A 24,000-nucleotide genomic window follows, 5' to 3' on the forward strand; every position below is an offset into this window, starting at 1 on the left:
AAAGAGCAATATTTTATGTACTCTCACTGTGCTGTGTCAGTGCTTTCTGGCTGCATTTGATGCCATAATAGATATCTAAATACATTGGGATGTCTGATACTTTTTACTGGGTGACGTGCTGCCTCCACTGAAAAAATATCCATTGATTTTAGTGGAGTCAGAATGTCCTACGTGTTCCTTCTTCAGCAAAATGAAGATAATGTTTTCTGTGCTCGTAAGAAGTTGTGAGAATATACTTGCGTATAAAGACTGTGGGTACCTATTTAAACTTGACTGCAATATGGTTTTGTTGTATTTCATGTAGGTCAAGTGCATTTTGTGTTCCTAGCGCTTACAGGGAGAGAGGAGCAGCTCCTGTCAGGATGTGTAGCAGGTTACGTCTGCCTGTCTAATAATTGTAGATAAGGTGACGTGTAAAAGTCTCCAATTTGAACTTCCCATGTGGTAGCAATAATAATTCTCCCAAAGGAAACAACAACTTTTTCATAGTTTAAAAATAAAATGCATTCCTCTTTGTTGTGGATTTGGTTAACTTCTGATTGCCACCATATTCATGCACTGCATGATAGACATGAAATAAATTAACAAAAAAATAATGCAGTCCATGCTCTGAACTTAGGTCAGACAGACTGTGTTTGGACTACATACAGCTGCTTACGTGACCTGGGACTTCATGTGCTTCTCAGTGGGTTTTTCTGGGTTTGCTACGTGTAAGAGATGTGCATAACGCTTTTACTGTAATTGGCTTTTGCATTGCCCCGAGTCCCAGCAAAAAATGCATTACTGTAATCAGCGCAGTGAACATGTTCTCTGCCCCCAAAGCCTGGTTTTAATACAAGCAGCATAACCAGCTTTGCAGACTGCAGGGAGATGAAGCCTCCACAATGCTGATACAAGTTCCTTGACGATTTGAATTTCATTTCCATTCTGTGATTCTGTAATATGCGAGGGCACTGCTTTACTGCGAGGATGACAGAGCACTGGAACAGGTTGCCCAGAGAGGTTGTGGAGTTTCCTTCTCTGGAGATATTCAAAACCTGCCTGGATGCCATCGTGTGCAACGTGCTCTGAGTGATCCTGCTCGGCAGGGGGGTTGGACCCGATGATCTTCAGAGGTCCCTTCCAACCTCGCCATTCTGTGACTCTGTGACTTCCTTCCTATGTTAACTGTCAAGGTTAGATTATTCTTAAAAACTAAATACACCGAGGAATACAGATTTTTAACTAACTGCTTTTAAAGAATTTCGTATTTTGTGTGTTGCCATAGAAATGGCAGCTCCCAAACCCAGCTTTTTACCATATACGATGCCTACATAATAGGTGCAGATATAATTGCAGAGTAGTAGACAGACCTCAGCAGTGAAAGGAAAAGAAAGAAGCTCTTCCCCTGATGCTTCACAGTGTTGCTCGCTGAGGTATGTTTCTCTATCCTGAGTCCTTTGGAGAGGTGCAGTGGATCACAGGAGGCAGCCGGGTTTGTTTGTGGATATGTACATTGTTTTAAAAATGTCTGCTGTGGTCTTCACACGTGTAAGTGATGTGAATGGATTCCTTGATCCTGTCCCCACCTCTTGTGCTGTCTGAGCTGAGTGAGTGGTGGCAAGAGGAATCTGTGGCAAAACAGAGCTGGTAGGGCATTTTGGGGAGATTAAGAGGACGTTGAAGGAATCAGGTCGGTGCCAAAATTTGCTATGTGAAAATAATCTACCATTATGTTGTCAAGGAAATCAAACTTGAAACAAATAGCATTGCTTCTGGGAACAGGTTTTATTAATAGACTATACATTGTATTGTGTAGATGGCCCTGTAGCTCCACCTACAGAAGCCACGCAGTAGAAGGTGGGACAAGATAGACATCAAAACTCAGGAAGTGGAGAAAAGCAGCCGCACAAGCAAGCGCTCTTGAGTTGGAGAGGAATTGAAGGTTGGTGGAAATAGAGGTAGGAGTGCATAGAGCAGGAGGGCACATCGAGTGTGAAGCGTCTGGCTGGGGTTGGAAGAAGCCGGGGAAGCCCTGGGACAGCCTTGCTCTGCAGCCTTGGGATGGTAGATAAATCACAACAGGCTTCTGCTTCCACTGCCAGCCTGAGACCGTGAGTGTGACGTGAGGCAGAGTGAAGGAAAAGGCATGCAGTGTGTTGAATTGCCTCATCCTTTTACTTATTACTTATTCTAATAATTTTGTCAATAGCTGACTGTGATTAATAATACGATAAAGTGAGGATTAAAGGCAGTATCTTTCATGTACACGAGTGACCAGGGATGGTGGCTCAGCAAGCATAACTAAGCTTTCCTTTTTGAAATATAATTATTAAGCAAGAATTATACATGGAAGTCATTTTATTTAATAAGTCACTTCTGTTCTGGCATTCTGGAAGGAAATGCTGAGGGGACCGAAACAATGCTTGCAGTTCCTGTATGATGTGCTCTGCCTTCTGCCCAGACACAATTAAAATTATTAAATAAAAACTGGCATGCTCTTTTGTTATATGTTTGACAGGTGATTTGAGGGAAAGATGAATAGAGTTTGCAAAAGCTACAGAGCTTCTCAGACATTAGTCAGGAATTGAACTGGTAGATTTTGCAGAAATCTTGCAGGTAGGTTAGAAGAGTGTGTTTCCCTTAGAGCACACCAAATAATGATGGTGCTGCTAAACAGTAGCAGGACTTAGCCACGGAAGGCTTGTGTAACCAATTCTGTAACACTGGAAGAATAATGAAGGTATGAGCTCAGAGCAGGGACGTTTATTTTTTGATGTTGCCTAGCAACTCAAAAAAAAAAAAAACAAAATTGTAATATTAACTTAAATACTGAAAATTTTCAAACCTGTGTGCATTGGGGGAAGGAAAAGGAGGAGAGTAATCTGTACCGATAGTCACAAGGAAGAATTTTTCAACCTCCTATTTCCTTGTTTTTTAGCTGCTTATAAAACGAACAAAAGTAAAACTAAAAAAAAAAAACATCCTTCAGTAGGAAAACTTCCTATGCAGATTAGAGGTGATTTTCTGCTGGAAAAAGAAATCTGATAAGCAGCTTTCAGCTGGTAGAATGAAAAGCTACAATTTGTGTATGTCAGAAGTTATAACTTCTTTGTTATAACATATTTGAAAATAACTTCAAGAAGTTATTTTCAAAACTCGCCCTTGATTAACTCTCCATAATAACATTGCCATTGGAAGTGTCTAAATCAATTACTTCTAGAAACACTGGCAGGGGTGTTCTGAATATCCTTTGCAGTCCCGCAGTCTGTCTGATAATAAGCTGGCTCTTGCCTTTTGACACACACACCTCCATTTAAATGGGAATCTCTGCTTAAACAGGACATTCCTACAAGACATTGTAGACATCACAGAAGAGAGCTGTGCTGAAAGAAAACCACTTCTCATTAAAAAATATTTATTTAAAACATCTACGCTATTAAATAGTACCGTTAAAAGCCTCTGTCTTTTCTTTCAAAAAATCTTTTGTCCGGGGAAGTTAATGTTGTGAATAAAAATAAATTCATCTAATGGGATTAGGGTTAATTTGCTCTCTGGCTAATTAAATCCTCTTATTTGCCAAACCAATTGGAAGGAAATCATTTGTGCTGTATAAGTAGCACAACTTTGGTTCCCTGCTTGATACCTTTCAGTGTGATTGGATGATCCTATCACCAAGATGTTTAAAAGAACCAAAATAAAAAGCAAACTGTGCTTAGTCAGTGGACGACCCTCTTAACAAAACCTCATGTGTAAAAGTAAATTATGGAAAAGAAAACCACAGCTGCCATAAATTTAAACACTGGTGTTATTTAGACATTATGACTGTCCTTAGGAGAAGCTGCTGGCTACAGGACACTCCTCTGACTGTCACTGACCAGAATTGTTTTGATCAGCAATAGGAAGGATGCACAGTCAAAGAAAGCAGAAGTCAGTGCAGTGGTAATGATCTGGAAGGCTCTGAATTGGTCAGCTTAGAAAGTTTGATATGAACTAAGCGCTATTACACATTCCCCAGAGGGCTGAGTTCGGTGCTCGAATGCCAATGTGCAAACTCCTATTGAAGTCAGCACACCCAGCTAAAAGGGGCATTTGTCTCCTTTATTCTTGACTTTAATAGGAGTCACATGCATCTATCCAGAGCAGATGGCCTCGCGTGGCAGCGCTGCCTGAATTCAGCCCAGTCCTGCATCCCGTAAGCCAACAGGAGGTTTGCCATTTACTTTGGTTGGAGCAGTGTGTGATTGTCAGCGTGCACGGTCACACACATGGAAGCCAGAGGGGCGTACGTTTCCACTGATTTTACTAGAGATTAATCTAAAATAGTAAAGTCTAGCTTTAAATATATGCAAGTAGTGACTTGATCAGAGGCGCCATGCCTCTAGACTGCAAAAGCAGACCCATTTTGCTGTCTGGATCCAGCAAGCTGTCACATTGAATAGCATCTTCAAAGACAATAGGATGTGTCTTTTCTGGGCAGGCTGGCCATACGTGCAGTGACCTGATTTTGCAGAGAAATAGTCTAGAACAGGTTTTACATAATGGATTTTCTGCAATAGCTGCCCATCTGGATACTCTCCTTGCTGAAAGTGCTTTTTTTTCAAGCTGATTGAGAAGTAAGTTAGATAACAGAAAGGCGTTTTTAGTGCAGAATGTGTGCTAAAATGGAGGTCTAATATGAAAACCTTTTGCTGCTAAAATTACTTAGGATAGTAACCTCTTCCCCCTTATTGGAAAGTCCTAAAAGCTGTCTGAGATAAATAAGCATGCTCATCACAATCAAAGTTGCAGCAGAGTAATAACTCTAGCAGAACTTCTCCTGCTCTGCTGAAATCTTCAGACTGTCTCTGGTATTTGGGTATTTCTGCAGTCAGATGGAGCTCAGCTTTATCTGATTTTTTTTATTAGAAGTTTTCTTAAAGTACTCTCATTTTTTATATCCTTTGCAGTGTTATTGATGGTAGTTTTCGTACTTCACTTAAGTGTAGAAAGGCATGCTGGGCAGCAGTTTTAAAAGGTTTTTTAGAAGAATTTTGTTAAATGGCAACATTTATTCCAAGATATCAGTAACACTAAATGCAATTTTTGTGAGGAAAGAGTTAAGAAACTCCTAGGTTTTCCCCCTGCCATTAGCTTGAGCCAGGAGACAGCTCCCCTGACTTGAGTCCTGGATCAGCGTGTTGGCTTCACTGAGCAGTAATAGAGGAAAAAGTGGAAGAGAAATGTAAAAATGATCTATAAGCAAGATTGTCTCTATATATAGAAGTTTTCCGTGAAGCACCAGACACTCTTTAAGAATTGATGACAAATTGGCTCAAATGGTGCCGCACTGACAAACTCTACTGAACTTGCTGTTTCTGCTCCAAGGAGATATTGGCGTGTTTTCTTTGGAACTACACAGCCAGTCTTGAACAAAAATGATCAGTTCCATTACATCCAGTCATTCGTATTGCTGCTTGTTTATAATCGTGTGTTCCTTGCTACTTAGCAGTTGTTACACATTGTGTATAACTTAGCAAGCAGTGGAGCTACTCAGTTGTGCTGACTTGGGAGGAAAAAGGAAGTAGATGATATAGGATGTTTGGAGAATAATGAATTAAATTATCATAACACTTAGCCGTGCAGGGAGATAAAACCTCTGTTCCCTCCTAAATCCTTCTGTTTAGTTCTCCTGCAATTGTAATCCTGCCTGCACAGAAGAAGTGAATACTGCTTGTCTTTATTCCGTTTGCAAGCTAGCGAATAGGAGAGGACAGAAAATGGAAGAAGTTCTTTATTCACTGCCCCTCGGTCTTCCCTCTTGCTTACAAGAGCAAGTACACGAGGACACAGCGGGTAGTTAGCTGCACTTTTGGAGAGCATCTTGCTTCCAACTGCAAGGAAGGACCTGGAACAGGATAAGGAATTCATTCTTGATACTGCACAGCAGCAAACTGCTGCTTCCTCGAGGCAGCTTGAAATGCTAAGAGCATAGCCTGTAAGTACAACGTGATTGACTTTTGCTCGGTAGAAGGTCCAACATTAGTCATTACAGTGAGGTGTTGCACATGGAGAGTTATAAAAACACTGCTTGGTGTTTACTGGGAGTTGAAAAGTGACCAGGGTGTTAGTCCCTATGAAGGATGAAGTATGAGAGAGACCTGGGAACACCCTAATGGACTTACAGAATACCACAGGCACATCACTTCCCTCCAGTAACACTGTGTTGGCTTTCAGTTACTTGATCACAAAAGAAACAAGACAGCATTTTGTGTTTCAGCTGTTTCCCCTCAAACCTGTTTTTCTGCTGCTGTTGTGAAGGATGGAGTTCTTCATTCTCCTCGTCCCTCCATATGGGAGGATACTCTTATATTAGGGAACTATCGGTAAGAGACGGCAGAAGTGTGAGGCAAGTTTATCAGCAAACTAGTGAACCAGGAAAATATTAAAAAGGGCAGCCAACGAGATTGTTTTACCATGGGAACCCACACTTGGCATTGCTCTGATGAAGGAACTTACATCAGTGCCATTTTAAAAGTAATTATTTTACATCTGTCCTCACATGCTAACATGTAGGGTATGGTCAACAGAAGCATCTTAACTCCTGTCTGAGGGTAAGTGATATCAGATATATGTCTCTTAGGTTTTTAAAACTCCTAGCTGTGCATAACAGAGCAAATAAATTCCATTTTTCCCAAGTGTTACACCAACCATTGCATTTCCTCGTGTGTATCCAGTGGTTAGCAAAAACAGGTGATCTAAATGAGCAGAAGACAAACGTGAAACCCAACCGACCTTGTGCAGGCGACACCATTGTTTGCATCCCTTGCAAATGCAGGGATTCCTTTCGTTGCTAAAATATGAGCAATCCGAGCTGCTGCTTGGTTGGCAGGATGGCAGCTGAGCTCTGCTCACTGCGATAAGAGTGCAGCCTCTGTTAGCTCCTTGATCACCACATTATGCAAGCTGGGTATTACCGAGCAAAAGGCTTTTAAAGAGGCATTACAGGGATTGTGTTCGCTGGAAGGCAGCGTAATGCCAGTAAGGCAAGCTGGACACAAGGTCCCCCTAGTGAAGAAATCAATAATAGCTTCTGCTCAAAGAGGTAATTAACTATAAAAATAGATGACAAAGATGGCAGTGAAATTCGCTGTGTTACCTATGTATGTATTTTGTCTGTGCGAAAATTTAGGGGGGTTAGAGACTGTAAAAATAGTAAGTTCATCACCCAGGCCCTGCCATTCTTCCTTTTTTTTTTTTTTAAACAGAACTTTTGTGTGCTGATCTTAATGTTTTCTTTCACGTAGTTGTGTATTTGAATAGTTGGTGCATATTCCTTTTTTTTGAGATAGCAGTTTTCTCATTATCTCCACATGGATTTTTACTCCACAGATCTTGCAGGGAAAAAATAAAAAATAAAAGTGCAATTTAAGCTTACAGTCTTCTTATCAAGTGGCATTTTTCGGCACAAGATAGAAGTGAGCCAGTGGGCTTTTTTTCAGCTTGTGGTTCAGGCCTGTTACCATAATGCATTCTGAAAAAAAGTGCATTGGTAGAAAATCTGAAGGGAAAACGGCCATCCTGGGGAAGCAAATGAATCTGCTTTTCCTAGTTTTTCCGGAAACTTTTACACACAACTGGACAATTCAGTTCTGTTCTTCTTGATAATAATTCCCAAAAATTGGTAAAGTAATGACTACACCAAGGTGTTCGGATACAATATTTATTGATGCAAGTCTACACATCCAGGTTTTGATCTGTCTGGTACTGTGAATCAAAAAGCCTCATCTTGCCTGACTTTCTGTCTGAAATAACAGGTTATTGCTACTGTGTACAGACTGAAAATGATACTTGGAGAAGAGAAAATTTGTCAGTAATTTCTTTCTCCTGTTGGCCACAAAGTCAGGTTGGTTTCAAATGCAGAGCCACTAGTCAGATGGTGGGCTTCATGGGTGTACTTACTCCGGAAAAATCAATAGCAGAGAGGAAATAAATACTCAGAAAAGCCATTCTCATATAGAGAGGGTCTGCACAGGTGGATAATCCCAGAAACATGGAGGAAATCATCAGGATCTCATTTTTTTTTTTTAATAAAAAATAAAGTATCTCCTCCGTGTGTTCTGCATTGACTGCTAAACGTGCAGCTGACTTGCATCCACAAATGCTCGTGCTTAGTGCTGAGTGACACCTGATGAAAAGCACCTTTCCAGGAGTGCCATGTAGGAGACTACTGAAAGAGAAGGGATTCACAAGTGCAAGGTGCAACTTGCTTTTCAAATGGGTGTTTGAAGCCGAGTAAGGTAAACACAGCGTTCTGCCTGCCTTTTAGGTAGAAATTCAGAGTTACTCTATGGAAATTCAAAGGGATTTATTCCTTCTGTGTATGCAGCTAAGTTGTACTGGTAGTGGCTGCAAAGAACCTTGTCTAGGCTGCATTATTTTAATCAGTGCGGTCCCCACTGGTGATGCCAAGCCAGGGCTGCAGCTTCAGGAAATGCCTCCTGGACCTGCCTTCCCTCTGCTCACTCCTGTTTTCTTGCAGCTGGGGAATCTTTTTGCACAGACCCATGCAGGTAACCCATCTCTTACCTGCAGTCTGATTATTTAACTCTCAGCAGTGCACGGTGTAGCAATCCTGTGCTGCTTTCAAAGAGGAAAAGATGGGAGCCATCTACAAACCAAAATGGACATTTAATATATTAGAAATCAAGGTGATTTTTATTTTTTTTTTCTCTAACAGCTCCAGAATTAGAGGTCTTAATAAATGACAAAAAAAAAAAAAAAAAAAAAAAAAAAAAAAAGATGAACTGTTTTGGTCATAAAGGTGTTCTGTAGCCCAATTCTTGCAAGATAGCTTATCTTAGAAAGGCTCTCAACTAATACAGATCACCACTCTGGACTATTAACGAGTTTTGTTAACTTAAACACCTGGTTTTAATATTGTCTGCTCTACTTATTTTGAAATGATCACTTCCTAAGTCTAAAAAAATTATTGTATTTCCTTTGAGAAACATGTTTTAGAAAACTCATCATCCGTTACCAGGCAAACAGCATTCCCCAATGCATACACACTGTGAATGACTAACATTGCTGAATCAAAGTGATGGGACAACTTACTTTTACACTTACTGGAAATAACATTTTTAAGCCTTTTTTCTGTATGGGAAAAACGACATTTCTGGGAACACCACTTGCACTGCCAAGAGATAGAAGGGTGGTGTGGAGAACTCGTGTGGTCTGAGAGATCTGCTGTCTCTTGAAATAGAGTTTTTAAGGGGGCTGTCTACATATAATCAGCTCCAGGAATATCATTCTTGGAAAAAGTGGAATCTAACATGACAATAATTATACTCTATAACCCCTTTTTGAACCTTTGAGTTATACTAAATTTTAAGGACTTTTCCGTACAGAGCTTCTGAAAAGGCCTCAGGGATGATTGCCTGGGGGAGCCCTCAGGTATTATTGACAGAAAGGCACCATCTCCCACTTCACAGCAAGGCATACAACACCGAAAGCACATTGATAGGTTACTGTTTGCTTTTCTACTCGTTTGCAGAGGAAGGTGTGGATATATCTGTAACGCCTTTCTACAACCTTTATATTTACAGGGACATGGCTGAAGAGTAGTTTGGGCCTTGTACAACAAGAAGGAAATCAGTTGACTTGGACTTATATTGCACCTCAGCTGGGCTACTGGGTTGCAGCCATGTCACCTACTATCCCAGGTAAGATGGAATTGAATTTTATTGATACGTCCACCACTGAGTAATTATTTATTCATATATGATGTTTATATTTTTCAGAATGACCTCATCTGAGATGCCACAGCTTGATCAATAATGGATTATTAGAAAACAGAAATCTGAAAGTAAAGGGCTAAAATCTTTTGGGGACTGTGGGGGGCAAAAATTGTGCTCAAAAGTTGTTTTGAGTTTGCTAATCTCTGAACCATTTCAATGGGAAACTTTTTAAAGTGTTCCTGCTTTGATGCATTTGTCACCACTGCCTGGCAGAGCCATTGCTAGAAAATGAAGGGAGTTGTAACATCAATGTATTGGTATCCAGTAGGTAGAAAAATGTTTTATGAAGTTTCTATACAGAAACTCCCAAATTAATTGATACATCTAAGACCAGCATCATGCCAGATCAGACGTTTACTAATGAACTGATTGACAGTAACATTTTTTGGACTTTTTTTTTCCTCTGAAGATCCCCATTTTGCTGTGGCTTAGGCTTTGCGTCATCTTGGTGATTGATTAATTTTCACCACGATTAACTTAGGGTAAAAGCTGCAGGAGGTGTATCAGTAGAGCGGCCTTGGTAGATGGAAATACTGGTTGCCATCTGCAAGCTTCTGTACAACTTCAGGCAGTCACTCTGGACTAGTGTTAGGTTTGCATCTATGCCCATGGAGATTATAACGTTGCAGCCTCCTCCTCCTTTTTCCTATCTGAGGCTGCCTCAGGTTTCTTAGTATCAGTTCTTCAGCCAACAAAAATCAGAGATACTTCTCTATAAATGAGCCAATCAAGCAAACAAAAATCTCGTATTCTTAGAGAGGATGAAAACCAAATACAGTAGAAATGAGAACATTCTTGCCTTGGATGTACAAGCCAAATAAACTATATTGAACCAAAAAAACAAACTCTAACATGAGGACTTTGTTTTTAAAGTCTACTTGTATAGTCCATGAAGTCATTTCATGCTATGTAGAGTGTTTTTTTTTCTGTATTATACATTATATAAGCTTTTTATTTAAGGTATATTACCTTAAACTGCTAGAATATTCACTTGATTCATTGCTGACTGGAGTTTAGGTAAAGGTGCAGATCAAAATAAACTATCATATGGAATTTAATGGAATTTTATAAAATAATTGTACTTTAAGAAAAAACAACTGCTCTGAGCCAAATGCCACAGACTGTAGGGAAGTTCCAGTAGCCATGAAATTGGGACTGTAATTCTTAAGTTAGGAGGCAGCCTGTAGCTCTTAATAGGAGAAGGCCTACATTTGTCTTTGCAATTTAACTTGTACGGCGGAATTTCTGCTTTTATTCTACATTTCCTTCTTTCTGAGGGCTAGGTCAGAGTTCCTAAAACTTTATTGTAATGGGAGCAACATTTTCATGAAAAAAATCAAATAATTTTTCTCGTCTTTTTGCTTAATGTATCAACAACAGTATCAATCAGTTATGTAAAGGTAATTGTGAGATAGAATGTATAAATACTTAGATTTCCCAAATGTAATCTACCTCATGTTATTTTTAATCAGGCTAATGTCTTTTTGCTTATTTTGTCTCCTCAATGAATCTATTCAATTTCTTATCCTAATAAATAGACAGAAGTGAGCTTTGCTTTCCTAGCAGTGGCTCTACAGACCACTCAAGATCTGCAAATGAGGATTTACAAACCTCATGACCTAGAACCTTAATGTTGCTCAAGTTTGCTGTCCTTCACGGTACATGCATGTTACTCTGTCAGCTGGCGCCGTACCTCCTTGCCTGCAGGGGGAAATTTGGGCCTTTATTTCAAAATCATGATAAGGATTTTACAAACCAGCAGGGTTACACATGCAAAATTGTGCACAGATGCTGTCCACATGTGTGCATTCTCTGTATGTTAGACCATTTCCTAAGCATTATTGGACCCTGGAGTTACAACACTGTTTCACTAGTGGTTTGCTTTTTAAAGCTACTGAAGATCCACTTGGCTTGGCTTGATCTAGGCTTAAGAGCACCAACACATCTTCCAACGAATCCTGTATTGCAATGTATGTACTGTTCAGTGCAAAGCAACACAAATGTCCTTAGAGAGTTGTTAGCCACAGAGCTGCTACATGCATTACAGTGCTGGAAGATGCTGTGATGACTTTTCTGCAGTGATGACAGCTTTAGTGCACTGTGTCAGCATCAGGACCTGGAAGGCAGCAATCACTGATGCATGCTCCCGTTGAAACTAACTGCTTTTCCACAGAATGATCTATTTGGACTTGCAGACATGAAAACCAGCACATGCTTTCTCCACAACTTGCTCCCTTCTTTAGAGGCGGTCTGCCCAGTAGGCACCAGGGCTTTGAGTGGCAGTGTTGCTCACTTAGCATCCTGATAACCGGGGAAGATGCCCCTCTCTGTTTAAAGTACTGTTCCTCTTCTTGTTTGCAGGTTGTTACAGGTCTAAATTCTCTTTTCTGGCCTTCCAGGTCCCGTTGTAACACACGACATTACCAGCTATCACACAATGTTTCTTTTGGCAATTTTAGGAGGGATGGCTCTCATACTTCTAGTCTTGCTGTGTCTCCTTTTGTATTATTGCAGGTAAGATTCACCATCATTACTTAGGCCATGTTGGAAGTGTAAACTTTTTTGTGCTCATGAAATTGAAAGCTGTTGTATTTAAACTTTTGTACTTGAAATGAAAGAAGAAAGCAAGCACTTGAAAGTAAAAGAAATAGATCAATTTAATGTGTTCCTGGTTGCATACGCAGCACATATAGTCCCTGCCTTTGGTAGGATGGTAGCTGAATGGAGCACACACACCTGTGTTTTCTAAAACCTTCTATCAAACATAGGCATTGATCCAAGATCTATGTAATTCTATCTGTTCTGCACTTGCCGGTGACCTTTTTAATCACTCCTATATTAAAATGAACGTTAAGCTTATAGCAGCAAGTGTATATTAATGTGTGATTTTGTATATGCCTCCTCCAGGCATTTGCTCCAATTTATAATTGGTGCTTGCGACATTTCCCAGTTGACATAAGTTACTCTTTAATTTTATCTTTGCTGCTAAGATAAGCTTTTAATTGTTGGGTTATGTAATAAAAGCTCAATTCCCCTAACATTAATCACTGCTTAAAAATCTCCCATTGAGACGCACTTGCTGTTCTTGTTTCTGTGTATAACAGTCATAAATACGTAACTTCTTTTGTTACCGGCTTTTATAGAAGAAAATGTTTAAGACCACGTCAGCATCACAAGAAACTGCAGCTTTCCACAGCATTGGACACTTCTAAGAAGGATCAAGCAACCTCTATGTCCCATATAAATTTGATATTTTCACGCCGTGAGTCAGAATTCCCTGGCGGGCTGTCTGTTGCTAGCAATGGGCACACCGAAAACTCAGGTGCAAAGGAATTAATGAGTGCCGTCCACATGGAGATGGTATCACCTAGTGGAGAAGCAGATATGCATACACCTATGCTCAAACACTCATTCAGTACTTCCCAGGAGTTCAGCTCCCGAGAGGAACTGCTCTCTGACAAGGAGAAAGACAAGAGCAGGATTTCCTTGGATAACCTGACTCCCAGCGGGTCTCTAAGAAAAGACTACCACAAATCAGCAGATGGCTTTCCTTTAAAGACAAGAAAATCTACAGAAACGGCTGAAGGCTACGAGTCCCCTGTCAAAGAGGAATACAGGAGAAGTTATAATGCTATGCTATCTCAGCCTTTATTTGATAAGCAAGAGAGAGAAATTCAAGTATCTATGAACCATATTGCTACTGGAAGTAAATACAATGTTCAGGAACAAATATACCCCACACCTTCAGCCCCTGAAAAAGAGCTGCTGGACTGCAGACCTACTGAATGTATGATGTCTCGTTCAGTCGATCACCTGGAAAGACCTACATCTTTCCCTCGACCAGGTCAGTTAATCTGCTGCAATTCTGTTGACCAAGTTAATGACAGTGTTTACAGAAAAGTTTTGCCTGCGTTGGTGATCCCAGGTCACTACATGAAATTACCGGGAGAACACTCCTATGTTAGCCAGCCGCTGGTTGTCCCAGCCGACCAGCCAATTGATATAGAAAGACTTCAAGCTGAGCTTCCTAACCCCCACGCACGGCTTTTTCCACACCCCCCACAGCAGCTACAGCCCCAACAGCTGACAGCCCAAGCAATATCCCAGCAACATTTGCAAGATGCGGGTGCGACTGAGTGGAGCCAACAAAACGCTTCCATGTCTGAATCCATTTCCATTCCAGCCTCCCTTAATGATGCGTCCCTGGCTCAAATGAATAGCGAAGTGCAGCTTCTTACAGAAAAGGCTTTGATGGAATTAGGAGGTGGAAAGCCATTGCCTCATCCTCGAGCTTGGTTTGTTTCTCTAGATGGACGTTCAAATGCTCACGTTAGACATTCATACATCGATCTCCAAAGAGCTGGTAGGAACGGGAGTAACGACGCCAGTTTGGACTCCGGCGTTGACATGAATGAACCAAAATCTGCACGGAAGGGAAGAGGAGATCACCTGTCTGCACCACAGAGTCACCCGCCAGTGCAAGAGCACCAGCAGAGAGAGCGGAAGGCTTCAGATAGCACAGCTTACACACAGCTTGTGTATTTGGATGATATGGACCAAAGCGGCAGCGAGTGTGGAACAGCGGTCTGTAGCCCTGAGGACAATGCTCTACGATGCCTCCTAGAAGGCACTAGTAAGAGGAGTGGTGTGCAGCTGCCCAGCCTGCAGGAGGAGACGAGAACTGTGGATACCAAACCAGAGCCATTAACTAGTCCGGAACATGGAACATCAGTTCAAGATGAGGAGGAGGATGAGGAGGACGAGGAAGACGACCAAGGGGAAGATAAGAAGAGTCCTTGGCAGAAACGAGAGGAAAGACCACTAATGACTTTCAATCTAAAGTGAGCTATTGTGAAAATCCACAATTCAGTGGAGTATAAAATTGCCAAATATTCTTTCTGTGGAAGTGCTTGATTTTTTTTTTCTTTTTCTTTTTCTTTTTTTTTTTTTGGTGGAGAGAAAAGAGAAAAACAAACTGTGGTGAGCAACATTTGAAAGAACTTAAATGCATTACTGTGTAAATGTTAGAAAAATAATTAAAATCATTCCTCTGATTAAACGGCTGCCTCCAATGAGATAGCTGAACAAAGAGTGTGATTGTTATTCCATATACTTGATATTGGTCATCCAGGATGTTGAAAATACTGACAAATTGTTTTGGTTGGTTTATGACCTCAATCTCCTTATGAATGGGAGCTGGTAAAGCTTTTGTTTTGTAGGCCATTTTTATGTTGATAATGCTACTGAAAGTATCTTAAAAACAAGAGTTTGACACATGGTGTCCAAAATTGTGCATTATCTCAATGAAAGGCTATGCATTGCTGCTTTTAGTAATATTTTGCTTATACTATGCTTTTCTTAATTTTACAAGTTGGTTGTAAACATTTTATGTCCTTTATTATAAACTACTCAGCAATTTATTTTAATGTAAAACTGCAGGAAACTTGAGTAGCATCCCTTAGCATTGAAGCCTTTTTATGAAACCAAACTGAACTTTGTGTCGACTACGATTCCTCCAATTCTGGTCCCATTTACTCAAAGTGCCTTTTTTACAGTAACAATGAACAGTCCCTTCTTTTGCTAACTCCTTTTAATTGACCCCATTTGGGATTTTATAAACTTCTGAACTTCTACCTTTTATTTTAAGCTGCATGCCAAGAGTCCCATTTTGTGCTGAGCATTCCTCATTTCAATACAGTGTATTCTGTAGCTATCATGTATATTGTGGATTCTGTTTAGCCAGGGTAGACTTAGAAGACATTTTAAAGGGCCCAGAGTAGGCAAGAAGATAGTTTCATTGACTGTATATATTGTTAGTTTCCTCTGGAATAATATGAGCTAATCATGCTCATAAAATGAATTATAGACCGAGCAAATGGACTGAATGTGTCTAGAAAAATTTTTGAAAAAAAAAATGTACTATCCAAAAGTGCCAGAATTATTCTTCTGTGCTTTCTCCATACAGAGCTGCTTGGTTATCCAAAAATTATAATTGAAAATAAACTGCAAAAAAAATCTTTGTGGATTTTTTTCCTCTATTAGTGGTCATCACATTATTTTATATTATTTAATGAGCAAAATACTTTGGTTTTCTCTTCTGCTGTGCATACTCACATGTATATCACTTACTATCAATCAGACTTTCATCAACATCAGCCAATACGGAAATGTAGACCCCTTTTCAGAAAAGCATCCTCTCTGTCTTGGTAACTACTTAACTGTTTGCTTACGTATCACTGAAGACTTTCAAAATGAAATCCTAGTATCACCGTACCCCTCTATGTCTGCTTTGTGCGGGACCAGTTCTCGTTCTGAGACTTCTGACTTCAGCATGAATTGGGTTCAAAGAAGAAAAAGTATGTGACTTCTGCTCATGTGAGGTCCTTCATATATATTGTTTATCACGTTTCATTATTTCTGTGCAGCATTAGCAGCAGCCACACTTAATAAAGTTAATTATTATATAGTCTCTAAGGTGATTAGAGAAAGTGTTATATAGTCCCTATTTAATATTAAATAATAAGCCCCAACTCACATTCATTGGTTTTGTTGGGTTTTTTTTGTTGTTTTTTTTGTTTGTTTGTTTGTTTTTTTCAGTAGATGTCAAGGTTTTTGTAGAAGGCCAGTGTTGTAATTTCCATTTTACTGAATGTCTTACCTGGGAGTCTGGGCTCAACCCAGGAACGGAATCCAAATTCCCTAAATCCCAATCCTCTCCATCCACAAAGCTACACCACCTCTGTTTTGCTTTGATTCATGTTTGGCAGTGGTATATGTCTTGAAATAAATAGTATTTGTGGAGTGCATTAAATATTGAAATCACCATTTTAGCTGTATGTTGCCTTCTAGTGGTTACGTGCATTCCAGGTCTTCCTGTTCTGTTTAGGAATTTTGCTACTGACCACATGTGAGCTGGATCTGGGGGGTGGGTTACTTACTGTCCATCTGTGCAAGGTCACTGAGCTGCAAAATACTGCTTTAAAGGAATAGTGTTTATGAGATACCAGTAAGTGCTGGTAATGCGGTGTCACTTACTAATCAGAATGCGGTGTCAAATAAACATTATGGTTAAAATTTCAGCCTACTAGAATTACTGTGCTATTTAATTTTAGCTCTGTTATCTTAAGTCTGTCATTTTTAATTACAGTCTCTTTTTCAGATTCCTTTGCAAAGTTTCCACCTTTATTATGTTGTAAAGTGAGATTATTGCTATTAAATTGCAGTGATTTGTTTCTTTGATTGTGTTTGTTTTATGTTCAAAAAACATGGTTTGAGTGTTTGATAATTTGTGGTCCTAACACAGCAAATACATTTGAGCAAACACAATGTAGGCATTTGGCAAATCTTTAAAATAGCATTTTTATTACTGTGTTATCACCAGCCTTTTACTAGGTTGAATTTGATTTTGCAGAATACATAGCTTATGAAATACGTCTCACTATATCCAGCACATCCGAGCCACATGCTAAATGAAATTGGAAGAGTAACACAGATCAGATTATGGGTTGAGATTAGCATGTCTATTGTACACACGCTTGTCTAATCATAAAGTCCAGTGACAAGTTCTTTCTTTTACTTTTCAAAAACGTATCAAGGCAGATACTTTGGGAAAATATGAAGATTTTGTTTGTTTGTTTGTTTGTATTTTACAGTTGCACAATGAAGCAAGTATTAAGGTTCTAAATACAGAACAAAGTGTAATTTAGATGTCAGCAGTTCCAGAAAACCCAGCAGTTTTCTAACCTAGAAAAGCAGTTGTTTTAGTTGTTTTTGTTTGTGTTTTTTTGTTTTTTTTTCATGGCAAGTGTTAACAGGGAAAAACTCAAAAGATTGTAATGACAAAGCTTATGAATGTCATGAAAATATATTGGATTCTAAAAATATTAGGAACAGGTTTTCAATTAATGCATCAGCCTTGAGGATTTTCTAATGGACAGTGAGTGAAGTTAATACTTTCTAAATCTTAGCTATATTATCCAAAGTACATTTATATCATAGGACCTGTGAAAGGTTCTGACTGGTGGGAGATAATACACACACTAAGAGTCCACTGACCTAATGGTTTTCCCTCAGCTCCCACTTTGTTCCAGCTGAAGTACGTGCTTCTCAAAGCTGCTGGAACTGGAAAGTACTTGGACTTACTGTGATAATGACATTTTATTGTTGGAGTCAGAGTGCAAACATACTAAACCCAGTACAGATAGAGAAAAAATAAAATAAAATGGTTCCTGTCTCAGAGCATTTGCAATGTATCACGTGCACAAGTGTACAGAATTGCACTGAGCTTGGATGAGTATCATACAAAAAAGGCCCACCACGTGGGAATTGCTCGTGGAGCTTTGCTCTCCTGCAGGAAGTGTGGAGAAACTTTAGTAAGGTGAGTTAAGGGCTCTTGAAGTGCCTTGGTGCTGTTTTTGTGTTCTGCCCTTTGTTCTACCCATGAATGCCCAATTTTATGGCAATACCCTAAACTAGTATGATCAGACATGGTAAGAAACTGTGTCCCATGTAGCTTTTAGCCTGTAGAATAGCACAGGTGCAAATCAATAAGTATTCAGTTAGACATTTATTCTTTTACTCTTTTTCGTCGAATGTCCCTAGTGAACCAAAAAAAAAAATTTTTTTTTCTTTTTTATTAACCAATGAAAATCCATGTGAAGATTAAAACTTGTTACCACTGCCCTGTTACAGCCCTGTACTTCATAAGCTATTAATAGGCTGCAGCCTAGGGTGTGTGGCATGGTAGCATCCATCCAGCACATCCTTGGACATTGTCAAACAAAAAGAATCTCAGTTTGCTTTTCTAAAATATATGGGCAACACATAATTACTGTTTGAATTGGTGCTGCCGCTTGAGTCTCTTGAACTTTTGAAATTCCTAAGGTTGGAGGATCTGCCACCTGGTGGTGAACTGCTTCAGCAACTCCAGACAGAGCTGATAAAGCAGTTTTGGAAGTAACCCACACAGTACCTTTATGACTGTGTTTAAAAGACAGTTTATGACTTCAATGCAGACACAGTTTATAACTTTGCTAACACCAGCAGGCAGCTGGCACAAGAGATCCCTATGAGCTGGAGAGACCTTGCCCAGCATCGTAGTGGTGCTCAGCTCATAACAGAGCTTATAAGGTGGGTGCTCAGCTCATAGCATCACCACTCGCAACGTTCAGATGAAAAGGTCTTGTCTCTGGTGGCTGTGTAGCGTGTTCAGGTGTAAACGTGCCTGTTGTCCTCAGCCTGTCAATGCCACCTCAGGTTTAGATTAAAATAAAGTCGAAACATTGATAACTTCTAACTGTTCAGAAGTTGGGGATGTAAGAGCATCTCAGTTATCCTTTTCCCATTCCCCTGTTGGAGCCGAGTGTAAGGTGACAGGTTCAGGGCCAACCTTCCTCGTGTCGTGCCTGGTATCTTTATTTCCAGGCTGCAGGCTGCCTGGAGCTGCAGCTTTGGGTAGGCAGCAGCCAAGTGCCATTTTCAGACTAGAGGAACGTTTTTTCCTTACGTTTCTCATGTAATTCCAGGTGATAAGCTGACATCAGGCCTGGTGACAGTTTGACACTAAAAATATATGAGGAATCTTGTTCTCTTTAGCAGCAATCCTCTGGTATCTACAGACAATTAGCTTGCACAATGTGGCACCTGATATCTCTTATCACGTAACTGAGGTATTTCCTGTTGTATTGATGTGTTTTTCTTCTAGGAGTAAGCATTGTTAGTTGGTCTATTTGATAATTAAGTCTTCTGCCTTGGAAGCTTGCAGACGCAGAGGAGGAAAGTGTGATGACAACAGGGAGCTACAAGGGAAATAGCTACGTACAGTTTATTTTTGTAACTGTGGAGTTCAAGTGACTGGAGGCACAGACTCCTAAATAACCCCAGCTGAGGAAAGGTTGTGCCAGTTTTACATCCTGAAGGTAGGAAACAGCGCCTGAGAACTGCTGAGGGACGAGGAGTCCCATTCTCAAAGGGCTGCCTGGTCCTGCCACAAGAGATGTTGGGCATCAAAGCTGGAAGAAATTATTTCAAAGAGCACCTTTTATAAGCATTGGTTTTAAAGGGTTTTGGTGATTTAGCAGTTGTAGGGAGTTTATGAAAGCCCTGATGATGTTGCCTCAGGACTGTCTTGTCCCCAGTCCTCACAAGTTTTTCTCAGGTGCCCTCCCAGTAGCGTTAGCTCCCAAACTTCTCCCCCTGGGCAGAAGGCAGTACTCTGGGCCGGGGCCTGTAGCCCCGGCTGGGGCATAGATGTACATGCCACAGGCTAGTCCAGGTGGGGTCAGTCCCCTGCAAGTTTATTTTGGAAGGTGTTTTTTTTTTTTTCAATAGAGGGGCCAGAGCCACATCTCAAACTCTTCCGCAGGAAAATCTGCATGAAAAGAAAGCAACACGGCAGGAGACTTGCCCACATGTTGCCCTTACCTACAGGGCCAGCGCAGGGCCCTTCACGCAGTGTCGGATGCCTGTGGAGGTGAGATGTCTTGGCTTCCCTCTCCCCTGTCTTCAGTCCATTTTATGAACCCAGCCCCTGCTTCCTCTTTTAGTGCTGTGCCGTGCTGTGAGGCCAACATAAAATGTGACACCCTAATGACATTTCAGTAAGGTTATTTTTAGGTGTTGGTGAGCTTGAGGAAGCTATCTGCCTCTCTGGGCCCGTGCCACTAGCTCTGCCTTGAATTTAATGCCTCTTAACCCTACATCCAAAAACAAGGGAAGCAGAATGTGACAGCCAGGTTCCCACGTACGAGGGGTGATTCCCGTATGAGAACTGCATTGGTCTTTTATTCCTTGAAATGAGCAAAGTGTGCTTACATAAATATGTGTGAGCACGTGCCTGCATGCACATGCGTGTGTACGTATGTAAATGCATTTAATGTAAAGGTTGACTTAAATGCTAGCTTAAGCATTCTGACATCAAGCAGTGCCAAAGTCAAGGTTGCTCGCCTAGGCTGACTGGAAGAACTGGCACAAGAGCTCATAAAGGTTTGTGTTAATTTACTTAATTGCCCTTGTGGTCTGACATTGCGGAGTTAGAGCCATGCTTGGTGCCAAGTTTCTGCTGTGCTTAAGCCCCTGACTTCCATGAAATGTATTCATATTTGCCTGCTAGCCTAAACCTGATGCATAAATTTTCTTTGTGATTAAAGCTTTCTTAAATGTCTTTAAGCGATTTACTCTGGAATTGTTAGAACATTTGATAGATGCTTTTTTGTTGCTGTTGTTGTAAAAGTTGTAAAATTCTAAAGGGTAAAACATTTCTGTGAAACCTCCACAAAAATTTGCATAGAAATGGAAGAGTTACAATAGAGCCTGATTTCCAATTTTCTTCGTGGGGAAGATACTGTGTCCATGAGACACTTCTCAAGTCAGTGCAATTCTCCAAGCAGTAGGTGTGCATCCTGAGCAATGCTGTTAATCTGCTGCTAGCCATCCAGAAGGTATGAAGAACCTTTATTAGTGCTATCCTTTTATCTGATTTGTAAGTTAATGGGATACTTCTGGTCTGAGCAACCTAAAAAATATGGGAAATGATTTTCTGTCAGCTGTCATAGAAATGTGAGAAATACAGCATCTAACCCAGAAGAGTCAACGTACCATCCCCAAGCACGTTGTCACTCCCAGGAGCCTTCTGTTTGTCATAAAATGCTGCTCTCGTCCAAGGTCTGCTTGTCTCGAGGCTGCAGTGTCCCAAGACTGGAAGAGGACCTTTCCAAGTAAAAGTGTCCTTTGGTCTATGCTAATGGAAATATGTAGCTGAACACAAAAGTATGTGATAGACACACCTTTTGTTTGAGGGTTGGGAATAGCAAGACTTTTAGGTTTACTTCTCTGGACCTGAACTTTAAAAATGATTCCAGCTGATTTTCTGAAGGTTTCCATCTCATTTCAGGGTGTCTTAGAGTGTTAAATACTCCAGGGCAAACCAGATATGTAGAAGAACCGTGATAGTTTTGGCCTTTTACATGTGCTCCGATCTGAGAGTTGCAGTAAAAGCTGTGGCCTCTTCACTCTATTGGGAAACATTTGCATCTGTCATATGAGAGAGTCCCATTCTGCTTTGAGAAAAAGGAATTATCAGAAACAAACAGAAAATTCTGAAAATTTTCATTTTGGAAATATCATGCTGAAATGGTCAAGGGATGAAAAGCAATTTGTGTACCCACTACCCCCTCAGTTCAGAATCAGGGACAGCATCTTGGCTGTACCTGCAGCCTCCCTGGAAGCGCAGGGACCAGCGGGTGCCTTGATACGGGGGAACTGTGAGAAGCTAAGAGAGGAACAGACAATTTAGTAGCTGATGGGAGTAAATTGGATTGATTTGGAGATTGGGCGTGCAGAAGTAATTGCTAAGTAGTGGTCAGACCTCCTGAAGCACCAGTGTTGACACCATCTTTATCAATAAATCTGTCACTGCTAATTCGCACTCACATAGTTTGAGAAGAGTCTGAAAGAGCTAGAAAAAAAATATGTAATATATATAAATTTGTGATAATCTTTAAGAGCCAACTGTGAGCCAACTGTGACTTTCTTTTTTTTGTATGCAAACCATTTTTATTTTTTTTTTAATTATTAAAGAATAGAGACTACAGGAACAGCCATAGCAAATGGAGACGTGATCTCACAGTGTGCCTTGGGTGCACTTGTTCAGTGTATTTTGAATCTGTTCGCTTACCCTTGCATCGTGTTCAGGGCTGAGGAAGGCAGGATTGAAGTTCCTAGCATAAAGGGCAGATAATTAAAAAAATAGTCACGAGGTAGTACTAGAAGATGTGTATGAAGCGAAGTCTAAACATATTTGTTCACTGCGTAATGGTTTTTTAATATTTATTAGGAAAGGAGAAGGAAATATTAAACTACTATAAATTTTCAAATTGGATCAGTTTTGCTTCCAATTTACGAGATTACAAAAAGCTTGTGGAAGTTGTTTATTATTACCTATAATAGCAGATCCATTTCACATTTTAAATGCAATGAATACTTCAATGTGCTGTGTGAAGGTGGGAGTGTGAAACAACTGCAATGAAAATTTCAGATTTTCACTTCTGCAGTGTTTAATACTCAGAATGCATCAGGGTAACCAGATGATGCCAGTACTCTGAGTGCTGTATTATATATCACTAGCTCACTGGGGTGTAATTAATACATACCACTGGGTGAATAAACGAGCCTGGATTGTGCCCAGTTGCTTGGGATAGACTGGAAAGCCCCTGACCTGGGGTAGGACACATTTGCTCCATCCCAAATTTCTTCTGGAGCAGCCACAGGACACAGACTGAAAAAATGTCTCTTGTGTCTCATACACAAGATATGAGGATGGTGATAAAAATGTAAATGTTGTATATTGCTAGGTCAGTGGCCATCAGTAGTCACAGATGATGAGCAACGCATTGTCCATGAGATATTCTGAGCTGGTTTGTAGCCACATGATGCTGCTACCATTTTGTTAATAAAGTAACTGAGTAGCAGCTTTTGTAAGACCTACCATTTTTGAACTGTACAGCTGTGGTAAACTGGGGGGGGGGCGTTGGTCTGAATCAGTGAGCCTTCTCTCTCTGCAGGGAGGCAGTGAGATAGGTTTAGCCAATGCCTTTCAGGGGAAATTCTCCCTCCTAGGTCTTGACTGGTCCTTCAGCTAACTCTTGTTGCCCAACAAATGTCGTCAGATGCTGCTGCTGCTATTACTTCCAGGGTTTTGCCTATTCCAGCTACAAATTTTCTCCAGAATGAGTTTCTATATGCTGTATCCTACATTTCTCAAATGCATCTGAAGTCTCTCTTAAGGTTAGATATGTTTCCACATGGTGCCACTCAGCTTTGCTCTAACAGAGCATGGGTGAGCCGCTTCACTACCAAGCTGATGAATTAAAATAATTGGGAAATAAAATACCCAAATGTAACCTTGAATATATTCCTGATACCAAAATACTGTTCCTGACAACACTGAGGTGTATCTTGCCTCAAGCTGTGTTGAGATTCAACACATCTCATCTGCCACTTCTGGATAAAACTGTGCATCTAGTTTGGGATGCTGCTTGGAACAATAACCCCTCTTTCATGTTTTTGGCTGTAGCTTGGTGAAACTCCTGAATGTGAGTTTCCAGTGTCATACCTACAATAAAACCATCTAGTGCTTGCTTTAAAAAATATATATTGAGGACAGAGGCAATTTTCCTTTCCATAGACATTAGCGACACCAATTCTAAGATGCTACCTATAGTTTTGGTTTTCATATTCTAACAGC

General features: G+C 40.4%; 1 protein-coding gene across 3 annotated transcripts in view; it reads left to right on the top strand.

Annotated features, from left to right (window-relative positions):
* Nucleotides 1-16,980, top strand: part of FAM171A1 (family with sequence similarity 171 member A1) — an 87,581-nt gene extending 70,601 nt beyond the window's left edge. For all 3 annotated transcript variants that reach the window (XM_082754878.1, XM_082754879.1, XM_082754880.1), the window contains 3 exons: nt 9,567-9,683; nt 12,158-12,272; nt 12,902-16,980. In XM_082754878.1, coding sequence (XP_082611004.1) covers nt 9,567-9,683; nt 12,158-12,272; nt 12,902-14,603 — 1,934 coding nt within the window. In that variant the 3' untranslated portion in view covers nt 14,604-16,980. The remainder of the gene's footprint in view (nt 1-9,566; nt 9,684-12,157; nt 12,273-12,901) is intronic.
* Nucleotides 16,981-24,000: the final 7,020 nt, after the last annotated feature.

This window comes from Aythya marila, assembly GCF_965140915.1.
Source record: "Aythya marila genome assembly, chromosome: 2".
In the NCBI taxonomy this organism is placed as follows: Eukaryota; Metazoa; Chordata; class Aves; order Anseriformes; family Anatidae; genus Aythya; species Aythya marila.